The sequence below is a fragment of the Passer montanus genome, unplaced genomic scaffold (assembly GCF_014805655.1).
Source record: "Passer montanus isolate IOZ18808 unplaced genomic scaffold, ASM1480565v1 scaffold26, whole genome shotgun sequence".
Taxonomy (NCBI): Eukaryota; Metazoa; Chordata; class Aves; order Passeriformes; family Passeridae; genus Passer; species Passer montanus.
The window spans coordinates 4397175-4424984 of record NW_024367261.1 but is presented as its reverse complement, the minus strand read 5'-3'; the positions used below and the strand labels follow the sequence as shown (position 1 = coordinate 4424984).

Here is a 27810-nt window from a genome sequence, read left to right as displayed (position 1 = left end):
TAGAAAAGCAGGGAACTAAATTGTAGAACTGGCATTACAGTGTATTTGTGAAAGTTGAGACCACAAATTGTAGTGCATTTTTAATGAAAGTAAAACCCAAACTGACACCATGCCTTACAAAATTGTTGGGAAAAAAATAACACAGAGCCAAAAGGAAACTTCATACAGAGAAGATTTTTTTTTTAAATGCTGTGATAACATGGCAATGTTTAGCAGAAAAAGATAAAGGTATAAGGAAAGAGAAATTGTTCCAGTTCCTTTCTGCATAAACTTGCTCTGGAAGTGTTTGCCAGAAACAAAAAGCTCAGCCCAAGAATACAAATAAATAGTCCTCTATAGTACAGGGTTAAAGTTATCAATGTCTCACTAACTTGTGATCCAGACTAAGCAGGGCATTAAAAAACCCAAAAGAGCACAGCTTCTTCTATTCCTGAAGAGACTGAAAGGGTACACTGACATAACAGTTTCCAACAGCTGTGATAACAGCCTGTGCAGGGTCATGCTGCAGCTGATGGACAACAGCCCCTTGCACACAGAGCACTGGAGCCGTGCTTTGCGGGGCTGCCTGTTGCCAGGCTCAGCTCTGGTTACCTTGTACAGTATATCACAGACTAATCCTTCTGTACTCGTCTGGGTCCTCCTCTGAGGGTTCTTCCCCATCTCCTTTTCTGGTTTTGCCAAGGCAGAGGAATGCCTGTCCCTGCCTCCTTTACTGGATTTTGCCTGTTTCAGCTTATGACGCAAAATGGCCCTTCCTCGCCTGGAGGTGTTGTGAGACATGTAGAAGAGGGCTTTTCCTTTCCACACTCATTGCATGGGTTTGGGATGCAAAAGTTCCAAATCTCTACTAAATACAAAGCACCAGAACAAAATCATCTCTTTGTCATGACATCGCTGCTCTAAGACAGGAAGTTACTGGGTTAAAATCTGAGACACTTCTTATTTATTTGAATAATCTCCCACTAAGCTCATTGCAACTCTACTGAGAGGAAACTACAGTGGGGACTGCTGAACAGAAAAGCTCACAATTATCAACTAATTATCCCAGGAAACCTACTGCAGTGGGAGACACTGTTGCCCTTGATCCCATGAGACACAAGGACCAGGACACAGCAAGCTTTGGCCCTCTTTGCTAGCCTTAATCCCAGCTCTGGGAAGACCACTGCTCCTCCCTGAAAAAACACTCCATGGAAGAGGAGTACGGTAGCACATCCCAGAATAATTCAGCAGGGTAAAATGGGGGGCAAGCTGCCCACAAACACACATGGTAAGTAAGGAAAGTAGATACCAGGCCTCCATGAATATTCCAAAATAAATGCCACAGGAAGAGACCTTTCTCCTGTCCAGCAGCACAGCTTCAAGAGGGACGTTTGCAGATCAGGTGTTGCCATGGGATGCCTTCAGATACAGCCTCAGGATGTCTTGACTGTTTCCTGTTGTGGATTCACAGAGCAGTTGAAAGAGTGAATTCTGAAGATCTTGTCCTCTCTTTATATGTAGTCTGAGGGACCTGGAGTCTGACTCTTCATAAGTCTAAAAAAATTGTAAATACCATATAATTTCTGGGAGGAGGAAGTGTGACTGGCACCCCAGGGACACTGAGGAGCATTAAAAACTAAAACCCAAACCTGACTTTTTTTTGCAAAGATGCCACCTGGATTCTGACAAAAAACAGATTTGCAATGCAAATTTTCATATTTTTGGAAAGTCTGAATGCAGAAGGCTAGAAAGGTGTCAAATGTCTGATATAAACTATGTTCTGAAAATATGTGTAAGTAGTATGGATAAAGATGATGTCAGAGGTGTTAACCAGTTTTCTGATTGTCTTTGCAGATGGCAATTTATGTCAGTGTAATTTTTAAGTTGCTTCTGGAATTCTCCCTTTCTGTTCCTCCAGGTTCAGCTGTCCTTTGCAATCCTATTGATCTGGGCCACTTTCTAACGCCCTGTGTTGTGCCAAATGGGGAGAGAACCAGTTGCATATGCCATGCTTTGCAGGAGGGGATAAAACCTATGCAAAGCAGTAGGAATGGTAAATTTTTAACCTTTTCCTCTTTCTCACACAAACTGTGATTGCACTTAAAAGGCAGAATTAACACACTTAAAAGGTGAGAATACAGAATGAAAGGATGTGGAATTCATATTCTAAGCAAACAATGAAGAGTAGCTGCAAGACTTTTGGCATCTGAGTATGATGAAGCTTTCAAGACTATTTCCTCATGAGGGAACCTGAACTACTGGAGATCACACATACTGCATAGTCAACTTGCACACTTGCAGAAAAATTCCCTTTTAGGCAATTGTAAAATTCATGTGTTTCAACCATTTCCCTGGCACTAGTATAAACAAAAATAAGGAGAAGAGGGCTGCAGAGGACGATTCACAGATGCTGAGGATTAGTGGAAGGAACATGAAACCATGAAAGGTGTATATGCCCATATTTTCTCTAATGCTCACAGCAACTACTGAGTGAGCAAATGGCCACTCCTAGTATGACTAATGGTGTAACTACTTAAAGACTTATTTCCACTGAAGTTTATGAAAGTTAAATCAAAACAAACCACAGAGTTTAAAATAGAAATGTGCACTATCTGCTGTGAGCTGCAGCAGACCATTTCAGCCCATGTATGATTTTAAGCACATGTGCAGTTCTTTGGAAAGAGATGCAGTGCTTAAAACCACGTGCTCACATTGCTTTGCTTAAGTGAGATCTCCATCTGACCATACTGAGCTGCACATCCAAAGTCTTTGCAACTTTACTTTGTAGCCATTAGTTTTGGACCCACGGGAAGCTATTTATAAATATCTGAAATAATTAAATCAGATCTGTACAGCAGAAAAGGGAATCAACGAAATATGGTCACTATGGCAACAAATATTTTCTGGATGTAATTTTGCTTCTAATCAGCAATGGCGTCCCCATGTTCCTAACACTGGCAAAAGTTGTCAGGCTTTTCTTGTTTGCCTGTTTGTATTAAATGTGTTCATACAGAGTAAAACAATAAATGTAATGTTCAAGTATTTTAGACAAAGGTCCCTTTTCAGAAGTATTTTACACTAGTTGAAAAAAATATTAGGAACTTGAAAAAGAAATTAGTTGTTTTCTCATCTTCCTATTGCTCTCCTGCCTCACTGGTACAAAGCGAGTCTCTGCTAGACTGAGACATTTCATAGGCTCCAACTTTGCATTCAGATATAAAAGTGATCCCTTCACCACCAACAACAGCTGAAAGCAAGGTTAGAAAAAAATGATGCCACAAACCAAACTGCTGTTTTCAACAGGCAGTGCTGGCTGACTCCTTCGTCAATATTAAACAAAACCAGAAAATAAAAGTTGCTCACACTTCAGCAGACCCCACCTGCAAAATATTCTTCTGGCCATGTCAATCACAAAAGTTAGGCCCTACATGCAGTACATGCTGGAAATGTTCAGATCATGTCTTGGTCATATATGTAGTCTCTGAACTCACCAACTGGGCACAGCCTCCTTGGAGTTTTGCAAATTTCATGCTTTGTGGATTGAGTCTTTAATTGGTAGATTTTTCAGAGGGATTTGTGAATTTGTCTGCACTTGGTGGAACTCAAAAACACCAAGGAGTTGTCTGAGCTTGCTCTCTCTTTTATTTTTTTTTCCCTTGAGTAAATAAAACTTTTCCAAAATAGTTTCAAACACCCATCTTGTCCATTGCTAAATGAGAGGGCATTTCAGACAGGTCTGTATTTCCTCTCCAGTTTTACATTCCTGGTTTTTTTATAATCAGTGCGCCTCAAAGGTATGCAGTCAGTCCACCTACTTTTTTCCTTCGCTTAAAAACTAACAAATGCATTGGCAGTGTCAACCAAATGCACCAAAGGAGGTCAGTCCTCAGAGATTGTCAAGATTTACAAGTTTCATGAAAACAGTTCTTTGGTAGAGAGAAGTGATATCTTCCATGCCATGACTCCCAGAAAAGTTTGTTCACTTATCACATGTGCAAGAATCTGTGTTAGTACTGGGGCAAGAGGCAAAAAAGTACCCATGCTTCTGATTGCCCCACTCAAGGGAAATGGTTCAGTGAGAGCTGACAGCTTTTTTAGACACCGAGATAAATAATGGCTCTTCATGCAATCAGCCTTTGTGACTCCCTGTATACCTGACCTTGCCAATCTTACACAGACAATTAAACTGTTAATGTAGATCTTTAAGTGTCTCTTCACAGTTACCTGTGCCAACTCAGATGGGAGGTTTTAGATTGAGGTCACTCTCCAGCGTAGATTTATTCATTTATTTATTTATGATAATTATCATGTGATATTTTGGAGAAGAGAAATCTATTTATGCAAGAGAGGCATTAGGTTTGTAAAGCTCAAGCCACGCCCTCCACACAACAAAAACAGCAGCAAAGCCATACAAAGATGCCAGAGTAAGGGATATGCTCAGCAAGCCTCTGACTTGCGAAATCTGGGGGTTGTTTTTCTTCTCTTTAATTGATGCAGGAAATTCACGCTAGCAAAGGAGCTATAGCTGAAATAAGGTATAGCTCAAATATAGTTGGAGATGACACGACTACTTTCCCTCTGATCTCTAGCCTCCAAGCCCCTGCTGTCACAACTCACCTTCTGGATACAGCAAAGAGAGCAAAGGAAACTGATGACCTCTCACCCACATCAGCACCCACAGCAGCAGCACCAGCGCATTAGACCAGGTTGCTTTGGGAATATACAGCTGGATTTTTGGCATAATATTTATCTTCTTTACTCATACAGTGTCTTAAAGCAAATATTCCTAGTAAAATTAAATGCTGCTATTCTTGTCTTATATTAAAGAATGCCTTTATGTCCCCCTGTGCATGGGTGAGGAATTAATAAAATCTGAGGTCCTTTATGTTTGCATTGAGAGGGTACCCCCACCCTCAACGTGGCTGTTTGTCAGTGGGTGACAACTGCAATGCACAGTTATCTGACATTTGTTTTCTAATGCACATGCTGTTTCAAAAAGAATAATGTAAATGTAAATAAATGCGAAGGAATCCTGAGGACAGAAAAATATTTACAAAAAAAACGCTTAATGAAAAGCCCACATATTGCTCTGTATTGTTTCACTGACCATATATATATGTTAATTCTTCTAAGCCTCATTTGCCTAACAGTATGGAAACTGCCAGCATTTTAAGAGCTGCTATCAGATAACTTGAAATGACATTAGACAGACCATACAAACAGCACGCAGACTCCAGTGACTGTTTTGGATCTGATCTGAGGTGCAGCTTGGTTTTGCTACATGTAGACTTTAAGGTTGCTGGACACCACCTGAGTCCCTAAGATTCTGTGGTAAGAGAAGTTACACAATATATTGCAAGCCTGGGGCTCTGAGAAATGTCATGTGTTGGGGACTGATCTGCAATTTTAATTTATACCCTTGCCAGTCCAGGGGGTTGTTTATCCCTGCTTCTATCTTCTCATACTTGGCTGTCAATTCTTACTCAGTGAGATGAGAAAACTGTTACGTAATTCCCGAATTTCACTTTTAGGACTGTTTTCATGATGCATCCAGGGTCACAGCAGTGCAGAGAATCCCCAAGCCAGAACTCCCTGTGCTACACACTAACTCAAAACAGTCACAAAGAGAGACAGGCGGTATGGATCTCAACCGCAGAGATACTCTGAGATCTAGAAAACACTTGTGCATGTACTGAACTCATTAAAAGGAGCTCTATTATTTTCTAGGGTCTTTTCACATGTTTCAGAAGATGCCTATTAGGATGACAGCACAGACAAAACTAGTAAACTTACAAAGGAAGCCTTTACAGAAGAGGGAGGAGAACAGAACAAATCCTCCAGAACAAACTGTGTTTCCAGTACACAACTATGCATCCTTTCACCAAGATTTCCTCCATTTAAATAAGATTATGAAAATATTTTCCCATCCCCTGCATATAATGTCAAATTTAAATTACTCTCCTTACTCACTAGTATTTCTCATGAACTTCTCATCTGGTTGCATTTAGAGTCTCTATTTTTTTCTCGCCAGCTGCCTTCCCCCACCCCTCCATTTTAATGAAACCTGTTAACACACTTGAGAGTCAAACATGAACAAAAAATGTTCCATTCCTTCCAAAGTATGGCATTCATGAAGATGTCATAAATAAATAAACATTCTCTAGTATTCTGTTTCTTTTGTCTAGCTTATTGGTGTTGAGAAACCCTCTTCTTCATTTATTTATGTTGGTATTTTATTTCCTTATTGAGTTTCAAAGATGAAAAGAGAAAAATAAGTACCAAGGAAACAGCTCATAGATTGAAATGACCAAGAATTTTCCCAGGGACATTGAAAAAAAAAAAAGCTTTAATATGAAGAAGTTGGTGTCTCATTATTTCATTTAATATACCTGCTTTTAATAAGGAAGGCATTACATTCTGTATATGCGACTAGACAGCAAGCCAGTATAGTAAAATCAATGTGCAGGAATGCAGGTTCTTCTAATTCTGATTTAATGATATTGCATTTTACTCCCCTAAAAGATTGTTGTGCTTTAAAGTGAGGCAATCCTGCCTAGTCCAGCCTTATTCAAATGGCAAAATATGTACAGATCAGACAGCAAGTTAGTTTTGCACGATCCGCTGAGGTCCCCTGCACATGCCTGCAGCAGATGCAATATCCTTACCTTTCCCCAAATTCCCTAGGAACACAGGGCATGGCAACATACTTGCAGCTCCCAGTGAAAAGACAATGTGCAGGATCAAGTCAGCAAGTGGGCTGATCTCTTTATGTCACCTCATACTTCATTACAGATCTTGGTAAATTAAGCAAAACTCAGAAAAAGTATTGCTCAGACTCTAATTTTAAAACAAATTGATAAACCTCAGTGAAAATTAACAGACTTTGAAAATGCTAATTGGGTAGGCAAGATGCTTATCTTAGGTCTCACAATACAGTCTACCTTTTGTGTCTTAAAAAATCCAAGCACTATACCTAATTCTTATATGCAACTAACATGAAATTTCAATTGTTTCATGTTGTCTGGGTCCATTTTTCAAAGCTACAATAATCCTTTGGTAGAATTAAATCCAGTTTGATCCTTGTAGATGGCTTACCAAAGAACAATGTAGTATCTTTTCTACAGCACTGTTAAATACATTCACAGTTGTATTTTCTCAGCAAAGGTCCTTTCTAGAGGTGAAAATGGAGGCATTAGAACACAACATGCTTTCTGTGTCCTACTTCATAACCTCACACCTTATATGAACTGTGAAACTTAAGACTAAGGGACAAACATGACAAACCAGCCAAACAGTACTATTTTTATTCTCATGACAAAGCCTGAGTTTGGTTGGTTGGGTTTTTTTACTTCTTTTTAAAGGCAAAAGTCATGCCTTTTCCAACTGAGGACAATAAAGGCTGTAAGAATGCTTAGAAACCTCACATTACCTTACTGGGTTGCAGCAATAAGTATGTAGATGCTGCACTGACGAAACTCCCGCTACTCAAGCGGGAACATGCTCAAACTTCCACTTATTCTGGAAAACAAAACAATAAAAAAAAAAAACAACCTGCTGCATAGTTTTGAAGCTGTAGCCCTTGGGGCTAGAATCTTACAGGTTAAACTTACAGGTAAATTTTTGACAGAATTTGACTTTCAGATTTGTAAGGTAAACGTAGAAAGCAGCGGTGACTCAGTGCAGGCAGAGCTCCTCCCTTCTGAGTCACTTCTGCTTGGATATCACAGGAAGACGGGAGCAGTGCTGTATACCTGCAGGTGTCACCTTACCAAGGGATCGTACTTCAGCTATCCTGACCTTTTGGCAGGGTGTGAAGAAAGCCTCCACGATCTTTTGCAGATGGAGGGTTATTCCACTTTAGTGTGTGGGCCAAATTCTAACTTACCTCGTTTCTACCTATCAAAGAAAGAAAACAGACAGGAAAAAAAATATCTCTGAACCAGCACAGATAATGTGGTCTGACAGCCCCTGAAGAAGAGGAATGCTGACTTACAGAGGAGCGCTGGCTGTACCACAGCAGCAGGTGGTGAGACTCAGTGCAGGGTAGTAAATCTCTCCAAGGTCCTTCTGGAATGAAGGCACTGAACAGCCATCACATGCTGCTATTTTTTTTAAACAAATCACATCTAATCCAACAAGTGGAACCACCTAAAAGCTATTGTTGTATTGCAGCTATTTTTAGTTGAAGAAACCAAGACTGCAAAGTAAACTGGATAGTAAGAAGCTCAGACTAAAAATACTTGACAGTAACATGATATCTTTGGATCAGAAAACATGGTTGTGCTAGTAAACAAGCTACTTTCTCCTACAGCACAACTCACGAGCACGGCAATACACCGTCTGTCCAGAGAGACAACAGTGCATAAGTGGGATGACCTCCAGCTAAAGTCCATCTTCCCTCCTAAATCCTCTCTTCAGCCCTTGCAAAGAAAGTCTCAAGCTTTAGTCTGATTGTCCAAGTCACAACATGAAGAACTCCTCCACATCCCTAGCAAAAGATGCTGTGGGAAGAAGATGGAGCACAAATCTAATTCATCTGCATTTCCTCTATGTGTCTTTGTGCCCCAGATACCTCCAAAGGAAAGGAGAGGACAGTTCTCTGGAGCAGTTGTCTCTCTTCTTTGCCCGTGCTATGATCAGCAGACATCCCTGGGTGAGTGCTGAGGAATACTGAACCCTCTCTTTTCCTCTAAATGAAAAAGTAGTCAAGGGAACATTTTGGACTCTAATTGCTTCAGCAGTGAGGTGAAAGCAAATTTTCTTGCAAACTCAGTTTCCCCAGTATAAGCAATACAAGAAAAACTAAGTCCTTAAAAAAAAAAAAAAGGGGGTTGGGTTGAACTTGACAAATGAGGATGTGGTATTTTCTGGCCATAAATTAGAACCTTCCAGCTCTCTGACAGGAAAGCACAAGGCACTCCTCAGGAGGGCTAAGAGTGCACGAGGCCGCTGACATGGCTATTCCTGAATCCAGGGCTGCAGCACTACGGCATTCATGTAATCAGTTTCTCACTAAGGACTAAGGGGCTGAAGCATGTTTGAATGAGCTCTTCTCTGCATTTCTAGCCATGTATCCACACTTCACTTCTACTAACCTACTTCTGCTGAGAGATGTGCAGTGTTCTATGAGGCTGATGTCTGGCACACAGCTTGTCGACTGCCAGTTTAATCCCTTGTAAAAATAACTGGCGAGGGTTTAGTGTATGTCTTTCACCAGCATACCCATATTTGTTTCTTTTTTTTTTTTTTCCCCACTTATTTGACTGCAGGTCAGATGCGACTTGATGAAATTTTGTTTAATTTCTTTGCTTTTAGTAGTGCTTCACCAGTTTAGACTGATTGAGAATTTTTTCTCAACAGTATTCTTTGTACCAGACTTCTTGTTTTGCATACAAAATACAAGCAAGTAATGAGTTTTGTGTTTTATCAGTCCAGGCTATATGTATATGGCTCAGCAGACAGGTCCAAGCACTGGTTTTCCCACTGGGCACTATGGTGGGGTGGGTGTACATTTTAAATATGCACAAGAGTGTGCTCAGCAGGCAGTCATTCAGCTATCACACCACAGAACACCAATGTGATCTTGCAGATTTGTTAAATGTCTCTCTTAGTTGCCTGTGATCAGGACAGGTAAACATGAGACTCAGGTGTTTCACACTCCAATTTCTAAGTTTTAGCTAGTCTGCAAATCCCAATTTATTGCTTCCCTGACACAACTGCCTTGCTTTTTGTCAACATTAACAATCATTTTTCTAACCCTGAGTGTGTCCCATGGTGGGTGTGAGAGCTTTGTGATTCTGCAGGTTCAACCTCTGGCATTGGCGCTCTCTCCATTACAGCATCCTGGGACAACTTCAGCTCACACCAGGCACCAGCCTCATTCTACTTTCTGAACTGCACCCATGACTTGGTATTCATAAACCCTTTCCCTTGGGGTTTTTTTCCTAACATACCTTTTCCTCGTGTTCCCCTACCAACATGGCATGCATTGTAACTTTTATGGATGCCTTCAGCCTCTGGCTTCACTCATCATTCACCCCTGCTTCCCCTGACATGCCTATTATTTTCCTACAGATAGGCAATGTATCTTAAACCTACAGTTCTACAAGCTTTGAATTTTGTTTGCTGGATCACTGAAATTCTGTGTCACCTCTTCCACTTCCCTTTGAAGGGAAAAATATTTCCATCAGAAACTATACCTGGTGGTTGACATTTGGTGATTTAATTGGGAATAAGGATGTTTTCATAGTTGAAGTTCATGTGACTTAGAGCTCAAATACTGTAACAAAAGGGACTTTGGAATACAGGTTTCAGGGGAAAAAAGAATCCTATGATGAAATCTGTTATAACTGGGACACTATCAGGAGAGAGGTGGTGGAAGCTTCCCCAGTTAGGAAACCTAGCAGAAATTCACAATTCAAGAACATGAGTGTACATGAGTACTTTATGCTTCCCTAGGCAAAGTCAAACCATCCCCCATGTAGCACACACTGAGCAGAGCAGAGGTTAGACATTCTGCTCTTCTCTGTAATGGGACGTGGTTGGTGGAAGTGCAAAGATTAGCAGACAAAGCTGTGCCTAATGTTATCAGCCGAATGCTTTCACGGAGCTATGGCATTATGGAACTTCAGCAGAAATGTCTCACTGACCGAACTGATGGTCTTACTAGGTTAACAGAGAAAGGATTACTTTTATTTTCAGCCCTGCATAACAAATCATGGTGGTTTAGGCCCCAGGTATTCTAATAATAGTGTTAGCAAATAAAATGTGCATGTAAGTATATGTATATGATATATATGTATATAGAAATTCCAGCCGCATTTAATTGATGGTGCAGTGAATGTTCTGAAGACCACTATTATTTACTGAAATAAAGCACTAGCAAGAATGACTGGTGTGCAATATAATCACTGGTCTTTGTTGTTTCCAGAAACCTAATGAATGAACACACAACATCCATTGGTTTCCAACATGACAGGCATATGGTGTTCATAAATAAATAAAAAGCATGATATTACAGTTACGCTGATACCACTGAGTGGTAACATTTGGTAAACTGGAAAGCTGTCTATTCTATCCTACCTCCTCAGCAAAAACACAAAAATCTCTGAGTAAAACCAATTAATTGTGACTGATAGCTTTTGGGGTTTCCTCCCATTAAGCCATGTTACTAGGTTCCAAATGAAACACTAGATCGCTTTCTCATTTATAGCTTCGGATATATATATATTTTAAAACCATTAAAATTACATAGAAGGTAATTGGCAGCTACAACACCCTTCAGCAACAATACCTCCGTACCTAGGAGAGATTCCCAGCAATATAAAAGACTGCAGCGGGACCTGGGTGCCTATGTTCTACTTTGATTTAAAACTGAGATCCTGAAAAGGCCAAAATAGCTGCCTACAGGAACAACCCTGCTCTTTTACAGTGAACTACTGTTTGTGGTACTTACCAAAACATGGGTAACCCTGGTTTAATTTCCAAATTTCCATGTGTTTAGGAACCTCAGTCTCACATCTCTCCCAGGAATGCTCCACCTAGACACTCCTTTTCCACAAGTTCTCACTTCTTACCCAAACTGCCACACTTCACCAGTAGCATCATTCCTGCAAAATTTGCAGCATATAGAAACACATTTCTTTCTGCTACACTTGCATCCCAAAGCCACAACCAGATCCCTAGCAATAAGTCATTAGCTGATCCATCTCAAAACACCAAAATACATATTATCTCAAGCAACTGGGAAAATTACACTGGTGAAGTTGTCCACGGACTTCCCTTAAGCACAATAAATGCTGTACAATCCATGCTTTTAAATCTTAAAATCCATTAGTCTTGACTGCAAACTTAGCCCGACATCCAGCATGGCCAGGTAAACACTGTCCCATCAACTCAAGCTAACTTCAGGCTAATCCTCATCTGAATTCATCCAGATTCATCAGTTTTCTGTGGGACCTACAGGTTCTGTAGATAAGCCTCACTCTTCAAGCTTTGGAGAAACCTGCCCTCCACAAAGACACAAGCCCCAATCAGTCCAGAACATTTTCACAATGGGTGAATCAGAAAGAATTGCCTTTCTAGGCTGTACATGGTAACCTCCTTTGGGTTAAGACTAGCCCAAAATCTGGAGTTAACATATGGTATATGAGAGAAGCATACAATATATTCCTGATCACTAAAGTGTTCAAATGGTCTTTAATTAATTTCCATATGATAGAGGTCACCTTTCTCTTTGGGTAAACCTAAAGTGGTGATTCAGATATTATTGGAAAATATTTTTATTTCTGAGGGCAGCTGAAGGAGTAGATAGCCTGATGCTAGTAGAATCATATCAGCCACAAGATCATAAGATCATGCATCCAAGAACTAGAGGCCTGTGTTCATTTTTTGTGGTTATGCCACACAAAAATAAAGGCTTGTGTTGACAGTGGACTGAATGGACTAGAGGAAGTTGCAAATGATGAGGTATCACTTCTCTGGGATTTAGGTAAGGATTCCTAGGAATCCTAAGGCTGGAAAATCATACCCTAGATTCTGTCAGGACCACCAAAGCAGAAGAAGGTCTGATGCTAGAAGGTAAAACTGAGTTTTGAGGAATTATACTTCAATAGTAGGGGTTGTTTTCCTGTGATGGTGTTTGTGATACAGTTCAGTTATAGGAATGAATGGATTAGAGAATTGTATTCATTCCTGAATTTTACTGGGATTGCCATCTTAAATTGAGGGTGCTAATACAGTAGTAGGACTGTTGTAGCATAGCTTACAGGATATATGTTGATCTGTTAATGGCCAGCTACACTTCTGGTTTTACAGAAGAGGATGTGTTAGCCTGTCAGAGTAGGTTGAAAACTGTACTGGAGATATTTTGAATTAGCAGTATGAACAAGGGCTGCTTGATGAACCCTACCTAAATGCAAAAAGTTCATCTTTTGTTGAGACACAGGTGTGGAAAGTTAGGCTTTTCTTCTGAAAAAAGAACGCAGGATTTTTTCTGCATCATGGACAACCTGCTGTTGCTGCTAGACCAAAAAGCTAGATTTTGGATTTGGGTCTGTCAATGTCATCAGTCTTCCACTTGGGCTGAAAAAGGTGAACTCCTAAATGTGGCTGCAGGTATTTCCGGGACAGCCAAATGCTGCTTTTCTGGCCTCCATACAGGAGTTTGTGCAATGACTGGAAAGCCAGGCTAATTCACCCTTTGTGCAGACACCACAAGACACTCAGGAGTGCTGGGCACAGCAAGGTAAAGGAAACATGATGGAGTGGACTACATTTGGTTTCAGATGAACTTTTTAGAAGTTCATCTACTAGGTCCACAGGGGTCTGAGAAGTTAAATTCACTACTAAGTGGTCTGTGTGCTGCAGGGCTTCATTGAGCACTGACACCCTTAGTTGGGCTACTATTTAAGTTCAGGTCACTGGGCTACAGTTTAAAGTTACGATTAGCCCTCGGAACAGAAGTGGCTGGAGTGTCAGGTTTAACACAATGTTCCAGACCACCAGGAGAGTCAAGCTGGAAGACGTTTGGGGACAGAGTTAGCTGACCTAACCGAATTCAGGTGAACATTAAGGGCTTGTCATAATTTAACTTGAAAAGCAACATCTATGTCTCATTGTGCAGGTGCTGCTAGATTTCACTTGAGTTAGCCTTAACATGTTAAAACAAATTTAATCTGTGGAGTCTGAAGGGTCAAGTAGGGTTACTGACAGCATGGCTTAGGATTGGTATAGGTATAGGCCATTAGAACTAGGAAAACTACTGATAAAAAAATCAAATGGAACTAAGGATAGATATGGGCAAACAGGGCCTGAGTTTAGGGCTAAATGTTCTCATTATGGTTAATGTTTGGTACCAGAGTGGCTGAAGAACTTTGTGAAAGTCTGTCCTGCAAATGATGCATTGCTCATTTTCCTAAGCGTAAGAGTCTTCATAGGGGAAAGCCTAGCAGACAGAAGAAGGTGAAAGAGGAAAAAGAGACACATAGTACTCATCAAGACTTTGGGACTGCAAGAGAATGGTTTGGAAGTCTATACACATATGCACATCTGTTTTCCCCAATCTTTAACCTTCCTCCCATCCTTCCTGTCTCCCTGAGAGTCTCCCTTCCCCCCAACTCCCACAGTCCTCTGTCTCTTCATGTCACACAGACATTCCTTTCTTTATGTTTCTCTTCATCCTTCCCAGTCCCAGCATTGGGCAGAGGCAGCAAGAGAAGAGAAAAACAAGGGAAACAGCTTTACCATATTTTTTTCATCTTGGACCGAACAACCAGCAAGAACCACAACCACCAGCACCACCACAAAAATAAAAATGGATGTGTTGCAGCACCATAGTCTTGCTAGCCCGGAGAGAGCAGTAAGTGAAGGCTGCAGAGGTTTGACCACAAGCCTTCGGGGAGGGATCGAAGCATTTGAGGACCGCCAGCACCCACGAGCCGGCTGTCCCCGCGGGCTCTCTGGCCGCCCGGGCACCGCTGTCCCCACCGGCCCCTGTCTCCTGGCACTCGCTGCTTGCAGCAAACCTGCCTCGAAGGGCACCGGGCGTCCCCGAGGGGCACCTCTGAGGCCGCCCCTTTGCCGGGCGGCCCCGAGGCCCGGCTGCCGCCGCTCGGGGGGCACCCAGCTGCCGCCGACAGCTGAGTGTCAGCCCCGGCCGCGCCGCGGCCGAGCGCGGGGTCCGCCCCGCCGCCGTCCCCGCCCCTGCCAGGAGGAGGAGGAGGAGGAACCGAGAGTGACCGACCCGGTGGCTTTTAGGGGGAAGGCCACTCGGTTGTTAGAGCCCAGGCCCTGCACTCCTCTTCCAGCTGCTGTTTCTGCTCGTTTCCAGCACTACGGCCGCCAGGCTGGCTGCTGCCCGGCCTCCCCTCCTCCTTTTGCCGGTACCTACCTCAAAACCGCCCGAGGCTGCGAGGCTCCGCTCTTGAAGGAGGAGGAAGCTGGGTCTGCAGAGGCAGAAGGGAATTGCATTGTAGCTGGGTGGCGGGGGGAAAACGGGGGGCGGGGGAAGAGAGGAGAGAGGAAAAAAATTAAAAGGAAAAAAGGAGCGGGGCTGAGTCTGGAAGCGGGTCTCGCCGCCCAGGACCCGCACGCCCCGGCGGCCACGCGTGGGTGCAGAGCGCGGCGCGGCGCGCAGGGCCGGGCTGAAGATGCACACGACGCAGAAGGACACCACTTACACCAAGATCTTCGTCGGGGGCTTGCCCTACCACACCACCGACTCCAGCCTGCGCAAGTACTTCGAGGTCTTCGGGGACATCGAGGAGGCGGTGGTCATCACCGACCGGCAGACGGGCAAGTCCCGGGGATACGGCTTTGTAAGTGCCGGGGCGCGGGGCCGGGCGGGGGGCGGCTGCGGTGGGGGGGATGCGGGGAAACTTCCGCGGGGGCCGCTGTGAGAGCGCGGGGCCGGCAGGGGCGTCCGGCTTTTTGCTTTTCTCTCTTCTTTCTTTTTCAATTTTTGGGCCGGGCCGGGGTCCGGCCGGGGGCCCCTCGGCCCGCCCGCGGGTACGGCCGGGTCGCTGCTGTGGGAGGGAGGCTTCTCCTTCCCCGCGGAACGGGATCTAATGCGCGGCATCGCCCTTTAAGGTCACCATGGCTGACAGAGCTGCTGCTGAAAGGGCTTGTAAGGACCCCAACCCCATCATCGATGGCAGGAAAGCCAACGTGAACCTGGCGTACCTGGGTGCCAAGCCGCGGATAATGCAGCCAGGTGAGGAAGCAGCCCTGAATGGCTTTTCTCTCCGTACCTCAGGTTTCTGAAGAGACTAAAACTTCAAAAAAAGGTAGTGCTGCCCTCCACCTTCCTGAAGCACGCACACAGTTGGGCGTGCTTTGGTTTTGATTTTTAAATGAAGCATGTAGTAATTTTCTGGCTATTTTGCACATGTGCCTTATTTAAAAAACAAAAGCGATCAGAGATAAAATATCTGGAGTTCCCCAGGAAGACTTGCACAGCTCAAACACTTCATTGGTTATTCCTGCTGCTGGGAATGTGGTGGCGCTGACCATTTACAGTATCGTTGCAGGGTAAGATTGGCCTAGGAGTGAATCGCTTCCAATGTGTGCGGTCTTATTAACACAAACAATATCTTAATACAAACTTCTCAAGCAGATGGGAGCTATTATGCAGATTTGAAAATGAAGTGGCTTTTCCTAAGACCACATCTGATGTCCTAGCCACTTCCCAGAATGCTGCTATGCTGCTTTGCAGCAAGAGTGAGAGGAGCGTGGAGTGTGTGCACATTTGTGCTCTAAAGGAGGTCATTCTGAATTCCCCTGTGTTTAGCTTGACGAACACTTGTGCGAGTAATTAAGTGCCTGCCAAGGAAAGACAAGGTTTATGCTAGGGTGTCTGGAGAACAGAAATGAAGTTGGGATTTGACCCCCTGTGCTAAGTCCTGATGAGTAGGAGTGACTTAAATTTTAAGTCTGTAGAAATTACAGAAATACACTGATGAATGGAAAGTATCATACAGTCATTCAGATGCTAAAGTTAGGGATCCAAATGGAGCACCAGGTAAAATGTGAACTAAACCCCTGTACTTGTTTAGAAAAAGTAATTTTCCTAAACATCTCTAGGAAAGCGTATACTTTACTGGTTTAAGTTCTGTGTGTGTGTGTATGGACTGATATATTTTGCTTTCTAATTTTTGGTTCTACAGCCTTTCACCTGTTGTTACTGCAGGCTGTTAGTAAAGGCTCTTACTCTGCGGGTTTTTTTGTATGTGTGTGTATATATAGCATAAATAAGTGGCCACAAAACACCCATACAGAGAATGTGATGTGTTTTTGTTGGTAGGTTTTGCCTTTGGTGTCCAGCAGCTTCATCCAGCTCTCATACAGAGGCCTTTCGGGTAAGTCTCAATGGGACCTCAAACAGGGGAGGAAAAAAATCTTTTTAAAAAAAAAAGGAAAGAAAAAGTATGATCGTTGAAGGCCTCTTTCAGTAGCATCCTTAAAGCTGGCCAGCAATGTCGAAGCTCTCAGATTTATAAATGTATACTCATAAATGCGCTCACCTTGTCGGTCATGTTCTAAATGCCGCAGCTGAGTCAAGTTGTGTGGGACGTGGCCCTTCCGACTAAGCAGTCCAGTCCCACATGACCCTATGATAAAACAAGGAGGTATGACTTGATGCAAGATTGCTGTGCCCCATTTCTCTTTTTTCAGCTTGACTCAATGTTATTTATCTCTTTCTAATCTGACAGGGATCGTTTACAGTTAAGATAACTGATCAGAAGGATATGATGATAAGAGGTGGAATAGTTCTGTTTGGAATTAAACTCTGTAACCAGTAGACTCAAACACAAACAAGCTAAAATGGTGATTAACGATGCATGTATGTTTTTTCATATAGTCAATAGACCTCCGTGTGCTTTTTTTTTTTTATTTATTACAGTAATGAAGTGGTGTTGATAGCTAAACTGTGTGCTTTTATTTAATTGAAAGAGCTGTAGTGAAAGTTTTTTGGGGGGGGATCTTTTTTAATTTTGGTTTTGTTGTTAAGGAGTGACTTTGCCATGGGGAGCAAAGGGCCTTTTTTTTCCTTGCTTTCAAGCTGTAGCCTGTGACTTTTTTAACCATATTTTGTAGTGAGTGCTGAATTGTGTGACTTCTTGATTTTTAAGTAAATCAACATATTGCTTGCATGTTCATAATTTTTGGGAGGTTTGTTCTTGGGAAGGGTGTGAAGCTCCTTATTAACGATGTGCGTCCATTTGGGCTTTCTAATTTGAGGGAATTTTTTCTTCAAACTGTCTTTAATATGTAGTGCATTTCTCCTGAATTTGAGTATAAACTATTCCTAAGTGGAACTAACTCTCGCTTTTTATAGGCATTTCATTAGGAGGTGAAGTCTGCTTTAAGCTTTCCATGGTGTCACTTCACTAATGCACAGTGACTGAGAAACTCATTGCGAAATAGTGCATTTTGCTAATTAATGCATAAGCTAACAAGAAAGTAGGGAAAATGAGTCACAAATGTATTTTGTTTATTTGGTTAGAATGGCTTTAGATTATCATACTTATCCTGTTATTAAGCAACAACAGCATCTCAGTAATTTGATTTGTCAGAATGGAAGGAAACAGTTCCTATCGTGAAAACCACAGGAAAAAGTTTTTCCTAGAAACTCAATGTAATTTTAAAAGAGCGTCTTGATTCTTCCAAGAGTGAAGAGGCTGCAAAAACTTTTTGCCTTTTTTTTTACCTTGTTATGATTATCCTCTACTGTATTTTGCTTGCTTCTTTGAACTGTGAGATGACAGTGTGTATGCAGTGATCAGTTTATGATGCCTGCACTAAGGTAGACAGGAGGCAGAACACCTCCTCTCCAGAGCTGTTAAAACACTTGTTGAAAAGGGAACTACTGAATTGTGCAGGGATCAGCTGTGGAGAGACTGAGTATTTGCTGAGCACAACAGAAAAGGAGGTTCTGTGGCAGTCCCTTGCTTAAAGGACTCTGCAAATGTAGAAGTCTTTCTTGCTTTCCTTACCCAAAGCCAACAACAGATGACATAAACCATGTTTACGTCAGGGAAATCCTTCCAGCAAGCTGCATAAGGTTGGATTTCTAATGCATTGCACATAAATCTGAAAGAACGTTGGTCGCAGAGTCATGTATGTATGAAATTGGTAATTTTTCATCTATCTTTGGCTGTTGCAGTTCTTTTACTATTTGTAAACAACAGAGATTACCAATCCGTCTTCCTCCTCAGAATTTCCAGTGACCTGTACCTTTATCTAAAGTATGTAGTTCAGATTAAGGAGAACAGCATTCATTAGGATGAATGAACATGTTCATTCACTTCATTGACAGTAAGAGGGGATGTTTCAGTGCTTATTTGAATATCTTTCTGTTGAAGAGTTCACTTTTGCTGTGTGGTTTGCACTGAAATACATGGTCACCCTAAAGCCTTTTTTCTTCCTGTGCAGTTGCACTTTGGAAGTACACTTCCCTAATATGTTGCGTGAAGCAGGCTGTAGTGGTGATTCAGTGCCAATACTCAGCTAATCCATACACAAAAGCTTTGAGGTTTTGTGGTTGAGTTTTGGGTTTTTTCCCTCACAGTGCAAGTTAGTGAGGTGCTGCAATATTTTGGTATGGTCAGCTGTGTTTTATAATCACAGAATCATAGAATGGCCTGGGTTGGAAGGGACCTTCCAGATCATGTTGTTCCAACCCCTGCCATGGACAAGGACACCTTTCCCTAGACCATGTTGCTCAGAGCTCCATCCAGCCTGGCTGTGAACACTTTCAGAGATAGAACATCCACAACATAAGGTTTCACATCTATCAAATAATAAATTTAAAATAATCTGATTATGTTACATTACTTTTACTGAGAAGATGCAGAAGTTCAATATTCAGACTTAATAAGTACAACACTGTTGTGGTGGAGGAAGACAGAAACTAGATTAGCTTCAACGTATGATGCACTTAAAATGCAGGGAATTTTTTTATTCAGTGCTGCAGAATAATATTTCTTCCTGCTTTTTACATTCAGCATCTGTCTTACTGTCGGTGTGTTTCATAGAAAGCTGTTTGATCAGAGGATTGGTTATTTACACAACTTTGTTTTCAGGATTGTTTATTAAAATACTATCTCTGAATTCAGCATTAATTTATGGAGGGGGAAGATGACTTTGCTTCCCAGGACAACTTTTCTTATTTTGCTAATGTAATTTTGACTTTAATATTGGTGGGAAAAATCAGGATTATTCAGAGGTATTGCTGAAGGACATAACTGGTGTGGAGATTTTTTTATTTTCTGTCTAAAAGCTGTACTTATATCAAAATGAAAACATACCCACTGTTTTCAGTAAGACCAGGGTTAAATCCAAAGTTATTAAGCCCATTATCAAATGGTTAGCTGATACGACCTGCTTGATATCTTCCAAGATTTAGGCAAATCTGCCTTTCTTAAGAGAGAAGGAAAAGCCCCCTCTTGAGTTTTTGATCAAAAGACCTGTATAATACTAGACTACAGATAGTCTGAAAAGAGGGAATGAAGCTGGAACAGTCAGAAGTTAGCCTGCTGTTACGTCCTCTTAGTGGTTATCAGATAAAAGGAAACATAGTAAGGGTCTTGTATGTTTAATGTTTATGCAACCTATTTCTGTTAAAAGGAGAGCTGTTCATTGGTGAAAACCTACTGTTTAATTATGCTTACAAAAGCAAACAATGCCATGCAAGGGCCAAAGCAAAACATTTTGTTTAAAGTTAAATATCTAATTTTTTGAGAATGTAATGCTGAGAGTTAAAGATGCACTACGCCTGCTGAATTTCTGTATGCCACAGCTCTCCACATTAGTCTCAAAAGTCTTCTTTCCTTTGAAATTATCATTCACTTTATTGTTGCCTATAGGATTATTTTGGAGGTCTTTAGTTAAACATAAATCTTTTGTTATAACAACAAAGAAAGTCTTAAGGCATGTGGCAGGGATGTAGGTCATTGAATTTTGAGTATCTCAAAGCTACAGTTACTGCTACAGTTAAATATGGCTTCTATTTTCCTTTATTGCAAAAGCATAAAACAGTAAATACACGTTCCAATATAAAAACTACTGCCAGGAAAGAGAGTTTAAATCCTGTCAATTTCTCACACTAACACTCTGAAAAGTAAAGCAGCAGCTTTTATTTAAAATTAAGGATAGTAAGGATTTCTAGGGTAACTGAGAATTGCTTTTTCAGCTTTTGACCTGGCAGAGCATGAAAAGCAGTTGGGTTCTGAATGGCTGAGATCTTCGTGTCCTGGCCTGTGCAGTAGGTAGAAATTTACTTTGGCCATATAAAGCCATTTTACTTGACTGAAAACAGTTGTAGCATGACAGATGATCAAAAATAGCCCCAGTGCAGCTTATGCTGTCAATCACCATGTGTTAAATGGCACGGTGGAGAGGAGCCTGCACAGGGTTTATGTTTATTGTAGGGTAAGATGTGGCAAACAGATAATGTTTCATAACTTCACCACCTGTTAGTTTCTTGGCTTAAATAAACCAAGTCACAAGAGCTTAAGTGGAAGCACATGTATCTTTCTGTCTTTTTCAAGGATATGGCCGAGTGTCCAAGTGTCTTCAGAAAATCCTAGTAACATCAGTTCAGGCAACACAAGCAGCCTGATCTTACTGTCTCTTCTGTTAGAATTACTCTCTTCCATAAGTGTTGAATGCAAAGATTCCTTTGATGTGGTGTTGAATGGACTCTTTGTGATGCAAAAGAGGCTCTCTGTGACTTCAGATTTGTTTTTATACTTCTTCCCTAAATGCTTAAGAAATATGGTGTAATGTTTATTAGAATTGTACTTGGTTGGTGACCAATACAAAATGCTTGCTTATGCTCATCCATATGGAGAGCTCAGGTAATGATGTGTATTTAAATGCACAGAGCCAGCTTAAGTATGCTTCAAATGCACTTCTGGCTAATCACTTCATAAATTAGGTGAGTGTTAAAAACCCAACTTATGGTTTTGTTTTGTTTTCTTTCCCTTCCCAATCCCTCCCTATTTGTCACTCTTTTATTTTTCCCCTTCCCACAATAGGAAATGAATTTAATTTACATGTTGGGTTTTTATGATTGTGGTGTTCATGTCTTAAACATGGCAACTGAACATTTCTCTCTGCTAATACTCCTATTCAAGCAACTGAGCTCTTCTTTTCTGAAAAAGAAAACTAAGCTGTTTTAAAGTCTATCACTTTTTTAAACTACGTTTTGCTATGATTCCAGTTGACAGTGTCCCCTCTGATTGCAAATGTTTCCTTGTTGACCACCTTAAAGCTATTTTAAAAATGAAACAAAAAATCCCCCAACAAACCCTTTCCATGAAATCTTGAATTTGGAGAACAGAGGACACTTCTTACTACTACAGTTTTCATCTGTGCCTAAAGTGTGTTCAAAGGTTGGTGCAGTCTTTAGAGGTGTCTGTAAAGGTAAAGAAAGTTCAGTGTGTAATAGCAGTGAATCTGTACAAGAAGTTTTTCATGCATTTATAGAGATTCACTGGCTGGGAAGGAGTTACATGTATGAAGGACTTCTCTTTGGAAATCCAGATGCAAGACAGGGTTATGAGTGTAAAATGAGAATTATACAGAGTATTTTTTTAAATCATATTATATTATAAAATCCAACAATGAGATTAACATGTATGTACACTTGTGTGCTAAGGCATGGATATTACCAGTTTTTAAAACTAAAGGGCTAAGTAAACAAGCCAAGAAAGCAAATTATGCGACCTGGACAAGATGGGAAAGTGTTTACTCATGTATTCAGAATGGTTCTTTCTTAAACTGTAAATTTGTGGGTTTTTTTGCTTTTGTTAAGCACCAGATCTATTTAGACTTAATCTTATGCCCACCTCCCAAAAAACTCTATGCTGTATGTCTTGCATAGAAATAAACAAGCTGGCACAAAACAGGACATCAGTGACCTGATAATCAAACAGGTTTGACTCTTGTGTCCTTACGAACTTTTATAAAAGTGTGATGCACATGTACTTAGGAGTCACTGTTATGGATTTTAATAGCATCTATGTAGCTTCCCCTCAATGGCCTCTTGTGACAGAGTGAGCTGCACTATCGTTCGTTTGGAAAGTGTGATTCTTGCTGTGTTTACCACACTTGTGAACTCTATTTAAACTCCTTTGTCGCCTGTGTTGGTTTTTTCCTTATTTTTAATAAGGGTGACTGAGGTTGCAGAGAAATTAATGTGTGCTGAGTCTGCATAGCAACTTAAGTAGGGTTGCCACAATACGCTCTTTAACACGCTTCCCTGGGAAGACTTGACATAAAGTCAGAGTTCAATCATTTTGTTGCCTTATTGGCTGTTGTTGAACTCATTATAGTGATGCTGTCAAACTGCTCAGTTACTAATAATAAAAGTATTGCAGGAAGTAATTTTACTAAGAGTAAAATAGTTAAGAGAGAAGAGGGGCAATAAAAATGACTTACAGGTGATTTGAAAAACAACTACTGCAATTTTTCAATGGGCTAATCGAGCATAGTCCTTCAGAGTTGTCTTAATGACAGTAATGCTGGTCCTTCTAAAGATTTGAATGACATTAAAGTTATTGTCCTCAAGGAACACTGAGCACCCTGACTTAACTCGGCTACAATGCTGTGCTTTGGAGCGATGCATCTCTTGGGCCAGTGAACTGATAATTGGTCCATCGAGTCAAGTTATTGTGGCAACCCTATGCACATAACAACAACTAAATTGAGTTTGTTTTAGTTCGGAGTATGGATATGACACTTAGGCGCTGGCTCGCCTACCGACTCTAACTCCCTCTCCCATCTTTCTACAGGATACCCGCTCACTATGTCTATCCACAGGCTTTTGTGCAGCCCGGAGTGGTAATTCCGCACGTGCAGCCCGCGGCAGCCGCTGCTTCCACCACGCCCTACATCGACTACACGGGAGCGGCGTACGCGCAGTACTCGGCGGCGGCGGCGGCGGCCGCCTACGAGCAGTACCCGTACGCCGCCTCGCCCGCCGCCGCCGCCGGCTACGTGGCGGCCGGGGGCTACGGCTACGCCGTGCAGCAGCCCCTCGCCGCAGCAGCGCCCGGCACGGCCGCGGCGGCTTTCGGCCAGTACCAGCCCCAACAGCTGCAGACAGACCGCATGCAATAGCAGACGGACTGCCGAAGGAAGCTGGCCAGCTCTCTCCTCCTCTTCTCGGCCTTCCAGTATATGTAGTTAACAGAGACAATTCGTAGTAACTAAGGAGCTTTAAGGAAAGCGATGCTGTTGCGAAACTAAAGATTTTTATTCCACTGTCTTCATACAGTATGCATCCAAATCTTGTTGCTAGAGGGGAAGGGTAGTGCGGCATGTCTAGTTTCAAGTATCAAGCCAGAAGAAAATGGGGGGAAAAATACTGTACTGTCATGAAAGAGTGGCAGGAGTAGCAATGGGACTTCATATTTTCAAACAAACAAAAAAGAACCAAAAAAAAAAAAGCAAAGATGTACTTTCTACAGTATCAGGGAAGCAAAACTGCCTTTTATAAGTAAGAAAATGGTATCTGAGAAGTTTGAACCAGGGAAAAAACTTGAGTCAGCAATATGTAACCTTTATCCATTTAAGAGGAAACGAGCTTAAAGCACTGATTGTCCTTTCTAGCTTTCAGAAGTTGTCTTTGTGAGACAGGACCTTGTCACTGTCTCACTGACGGGCACCGAACAACCCAAGGAAGATGGCCGGCTAGTAAGATGGCGGACAGGCACCAAAGTTATTTTCTTCTCTGTCCTCTGGATGAGTGGAACTATGGAGCAAGTGATGTGGAAGTAAGGGGTGCAACAGCTGTAGAGACAATCAATAACACAGACAGTTCTGGACAGAACACATCACTCGTGCTCATGTGATGAGCTTGTCACATCCTAATCCCTCGCCCCATCCCGTTTCACTTTTGGGAAACTTTAACTGCTGGTGTCAGCTATTCTGATTCTAAAATAGGATCAGCCCTTTACTACAACAGCCTTCTCTTTCTATTTATTGCATCTATTCGTAACTTGTGAATAAAGGCAGGAAGAAGCCTAATGAACTAAAACCTTTTAAGAACTGTTTTAAGGGAATTTTCTTTTCTGAAACCATTTGTACAATTTTAATATCTATTTCAGGATTATATTTAAAGTATTTATTAGCAAACATACAGTACACAAGACAACTTTTTGTTACCAAGACTGCAGTTCCTGAAGGGTTAATGGTATGTGATTTATACTGTGCCTTAATTGTTATGCTATTTAAAAAGAAATATTTATTTTGAAAGTTTTACTATGCTGCGCTCTAAAGAAAGCGACTTTAGATGTGACACTGTAAAATTATGTATTCATCTCATGGTATAAATTATTTAGTAGGCTTAGATGTAGCATATTAAATATTAACCTAATTAACTAAGGATGTTGACTTGGATTTATTTAAATTCAGTATGTGCACTGTATGAGGGTACTCTTAAATTAACACTTTTTTAGGTTTTTACATAAAATATTGCTAGTTCATTCTTTTTCCCTCTACTAGTTATTCATGTAGACCTCTCAAATACATTAGTGCCGTTTTCTCACTCATCTGTATGTAGACTGACTATTTTTCCCTTTGCTAGAAAATGCTGCTTTACATTGTCCTGTGAAACTACAATACTTGCAATTTTTATTCTTGACTGAAATGGAATTTAATATTTTACACTGTATTGGACTTTTTTTATACTTGAACAATTTCATACAAGGGAAGACAGGATAGCATTTTTATGGACTTTATCCAATGTCACTGGATTTATTTGAAGTATTCTGAATACTAGCCAGTGTTACAATGTAGACATGACTCTCCTGTGCATATTATTTATTCAGTATGTATATTGCTTTACAACATTTCAGATCTCTTAATCTATTCACTCGTATTAAAATAATAAAAAAATATTGTCTCATCCTGTCTAGTGTTGTTCTTGCCCAAATTGTCTTATATCTTGTTTAGTTAAAACTAGAAGGGCAAGCGTTTATATAGTTTTCCTGGTCTGTGGGGTGAATAGCAGCATGTACACTGACTTCAAATACACAGATTGATGGGAACTCCGTGGAGGAGATTCTGTTGAGGAGGTGGAGAGGATCCCTTCTGAGGTTTGTCATGAAGTAATTCAGAATGGAAGGGACTTTGGAAGGTCTGAGGTCCCTTATGTCTTTGTCCAGTCAGGTCTTAAAAAATCCCCATGTGGAGACTGCACAACACTGGGTAATCTATTCCACTACCTAATTATTCCTGTTGTGTCTTTTTTTTTTCTCCCTTCTATCTAACCAGCACCTCCCCTGCTCATTACAGGCCTACTCTCATTGTTTGGCAGAAAGCCCAGCCCTATCTTCTTGGTAATCTTTTCTTAGGAACTGGAAAATTGCTGTTCTCTTCCATAGGCTGAACAAACCCCAATTCCTCACCCTTTCCTCACAATTCTCATGCTGACCCTTCAGTGGAGTCGTTCAAGTCTGCCAGCAGCTGTCATGTACTGGGAGCCTCTAGACTGGACCCACTACACCAGCTGTGGTCTAATGAGCGCTGAGTAAAACGGAATAATCAGTCTCCTTGATCTGCCATCTGTGCTCCTGTTGATACAGCCTGATGCACTTTCACTCCTGCCAGAGTTTACCACTGACTCCTGTGCAGCCTGCCCCAAGCCTCCCATGTCCTTTTCAGCAAAGCAGCTAACCAAGCCATGGGGGTTAGTCCACCTGAGGTAGAGTGCTCCATTTGTCCTGACTGAACTTCATGATGTTCCTGTTGGCCTAGTCCTCTGGCAAGTATAGATGCCCCTCAATGGCAGGCCATGTCAAGTACACCTTACATCAGTCCACAGACCTGACTGTACTGCATCCCATGCGCAAGTATAGATGCCCCTGAATGGCAGGCCATGTCAAGTACACCTTACATTAAGTATCATCAGTCCACAGACCTGACTGTAGTGCATCCCATCTCTTCCTCCAAGTTATTCATAGAAGTATCAGACCAGCCAGATGCCGAAGAAACTCCACTGTAACCAGTGGAGACAGAGCATAAGCCCTTTTGACCAATGATTCAGTTAGGTTTTTGCCTAATTATCCATTTGAAATTGGATACAAGGATTCTGTGGGAGATTACATGGAAAGCCTTGCTAAACTCAAGGTAGACAACATTGTCTACTTTCCCCCCTTTGACAGATGAAGTGACCTCATCACAAGAGACAATTAAGTTGGTCTGGTGTAATTTACCCTTGTAAACTCATGCTGGCTGTTACAAATCACCACATTCCCCTTCATGTGCCTGGAAATTCTGCCAAGATGGCTTGTTCCATGATTGTTCAGTATTTCTCTAGATTGTCCTGCATGCCCTTTTTCTGAAGATGGGTGCATGAACTGCTTTTCTGCAGGCACAGAAGATGTCCCCTGTCTCCATGATCTTTCAGTGATGATAGTAAGCAGCTTCAGAATGACAACACCCTTGGGTGCAACCCATCAGGTCTAATGGGTTTATGTGGACTGAGCTTCCTCAAGAAGTCCCTGAATCAATCTCCTTCCACACCTGGCAGTTTTTTGGTCCTTGAACCCTTCCTACAAGCAAAGATTTCCATGTAATCTCCTACAAGCAAAGTTACTAAAAAGCTAAAGGTCAGGACACCTTTTTGCATATAGTAATTGAACTGGGAAGCAGTGACGTAGCTGCTCAGATCCAGCTGATAATGGATTTGTAATCTTGAGGACTACTTAACATTTCAGTGTCAGTCCAAGCCACTAATGACCAAAAGGACCTGATACCTGAAAGAAGGCTGTGTGAAATGCATGGCAGTGTTAGCCAGTTCTTTGAGGAATGGGGGGATGTTCATACAAGCTTCATACAGAAATTCATCACTGCAGCTGTCACTTACTGTGACTTCAGCAGAAGCACAAGCTTGACTGCAGAATTTGAGCTGCTCTTTCATCCACAAAAAGAGTCTTTTTCATCTGCAAAAGAAGGGAGTAGTGAAATTGAAGCGATAGAAAAGATTTTTCCTGGTCTTGAGGTCAGACTTCATTTCACCATGGACAATTATGAAACTCCAGAACTGGAACATTCACTAACATCCTGGCCTGATGCTGTCATGGATCTTAACAAGTGTTTCAAGCCTGGCTGCTGAGAAGTGTTGCTGAGCTGCCTTTTGCAATCTGACCTTAAGATCTTCGACCTTGCAGAGCACACTGTAGTGCTCTTTCTGCTAAGAAGCGTATAAACACCCAGCAGGGAGGTGAGCAGGAAACGACAAATGCCATTTTCTACTCTGTTCTTCTATTTCCTTAGCCTGGTCTTGCTCCAAGGGGTTTGCCTAGAAGACATGGTATCAAG

General features: G+C 41.7%; 2 protein-coding genes across 7 annotated transcripts in view; one reads left to right on the top strand and one right to left on the bottom strand.

Annotated features, from left to right (window-relative positions):
• ATXN1 (ataxin 1) overlaps positions 1–7492 on the bottom strand; it is a 363809-nt gene extending 356317 nt beyond the window's left edge. Inside the window, exons 1-2 of the mRNA XM_039712091.1 lie at positions 7409–7492; positions 1289–1533 (exon numbers count right to left, since the gene is read on the bottom strand). The gene's annotated coding sequence lies outside the window, so the exon portion shown is untranslated. The remainder of the gene's footprint in view (positions 1–1288; positions 1534–7408) is intronic.
• Positions 7493–14817: 7325 nt separating this feature from the next.
• On the top strand, positions 14818–25393 carry RBM24 (RNA binding motif protein 24). Of its 6 annotated transcripts, none has more exons than XM_039712110.1 (6): positions 15090–15296; positions 15568–15691; positions 15891–16008; positions 16781–16835; positions 17190–17320; positions 23277–23415. In XM_039712110.1, the coding sequence occupies exons 1-5, from the start codon at positions 15129–15131 to the stop codon at positions 17277–17279; spliced, it is 555 nt and encodes a 184-aa protein (XP_039568044.1). In that variant the 5' UTR covers positions 15090–15128; the 3' UTR covers positions 17280–17320; positions 23277–23415. The 6 variants fall into 6 exon arrangements, with proteins under 6 accessions (XP_039568041.1, XP_039568044.1, XP_039568043.1 ...); XM_039712109.1 differs by having other exon boundaries at positions 17190–17304; positions 23277–23414; XM_039712105.1 differs by lacking the exons at positions 15891–16008; positions 17190–17320 and adding an exon at positions 22367–22418 and having other exon boundaries at positions 23277–25393.
• The last annotated feature ends 2417 nt before the right edge of the window (positions 25394–27810 follow it).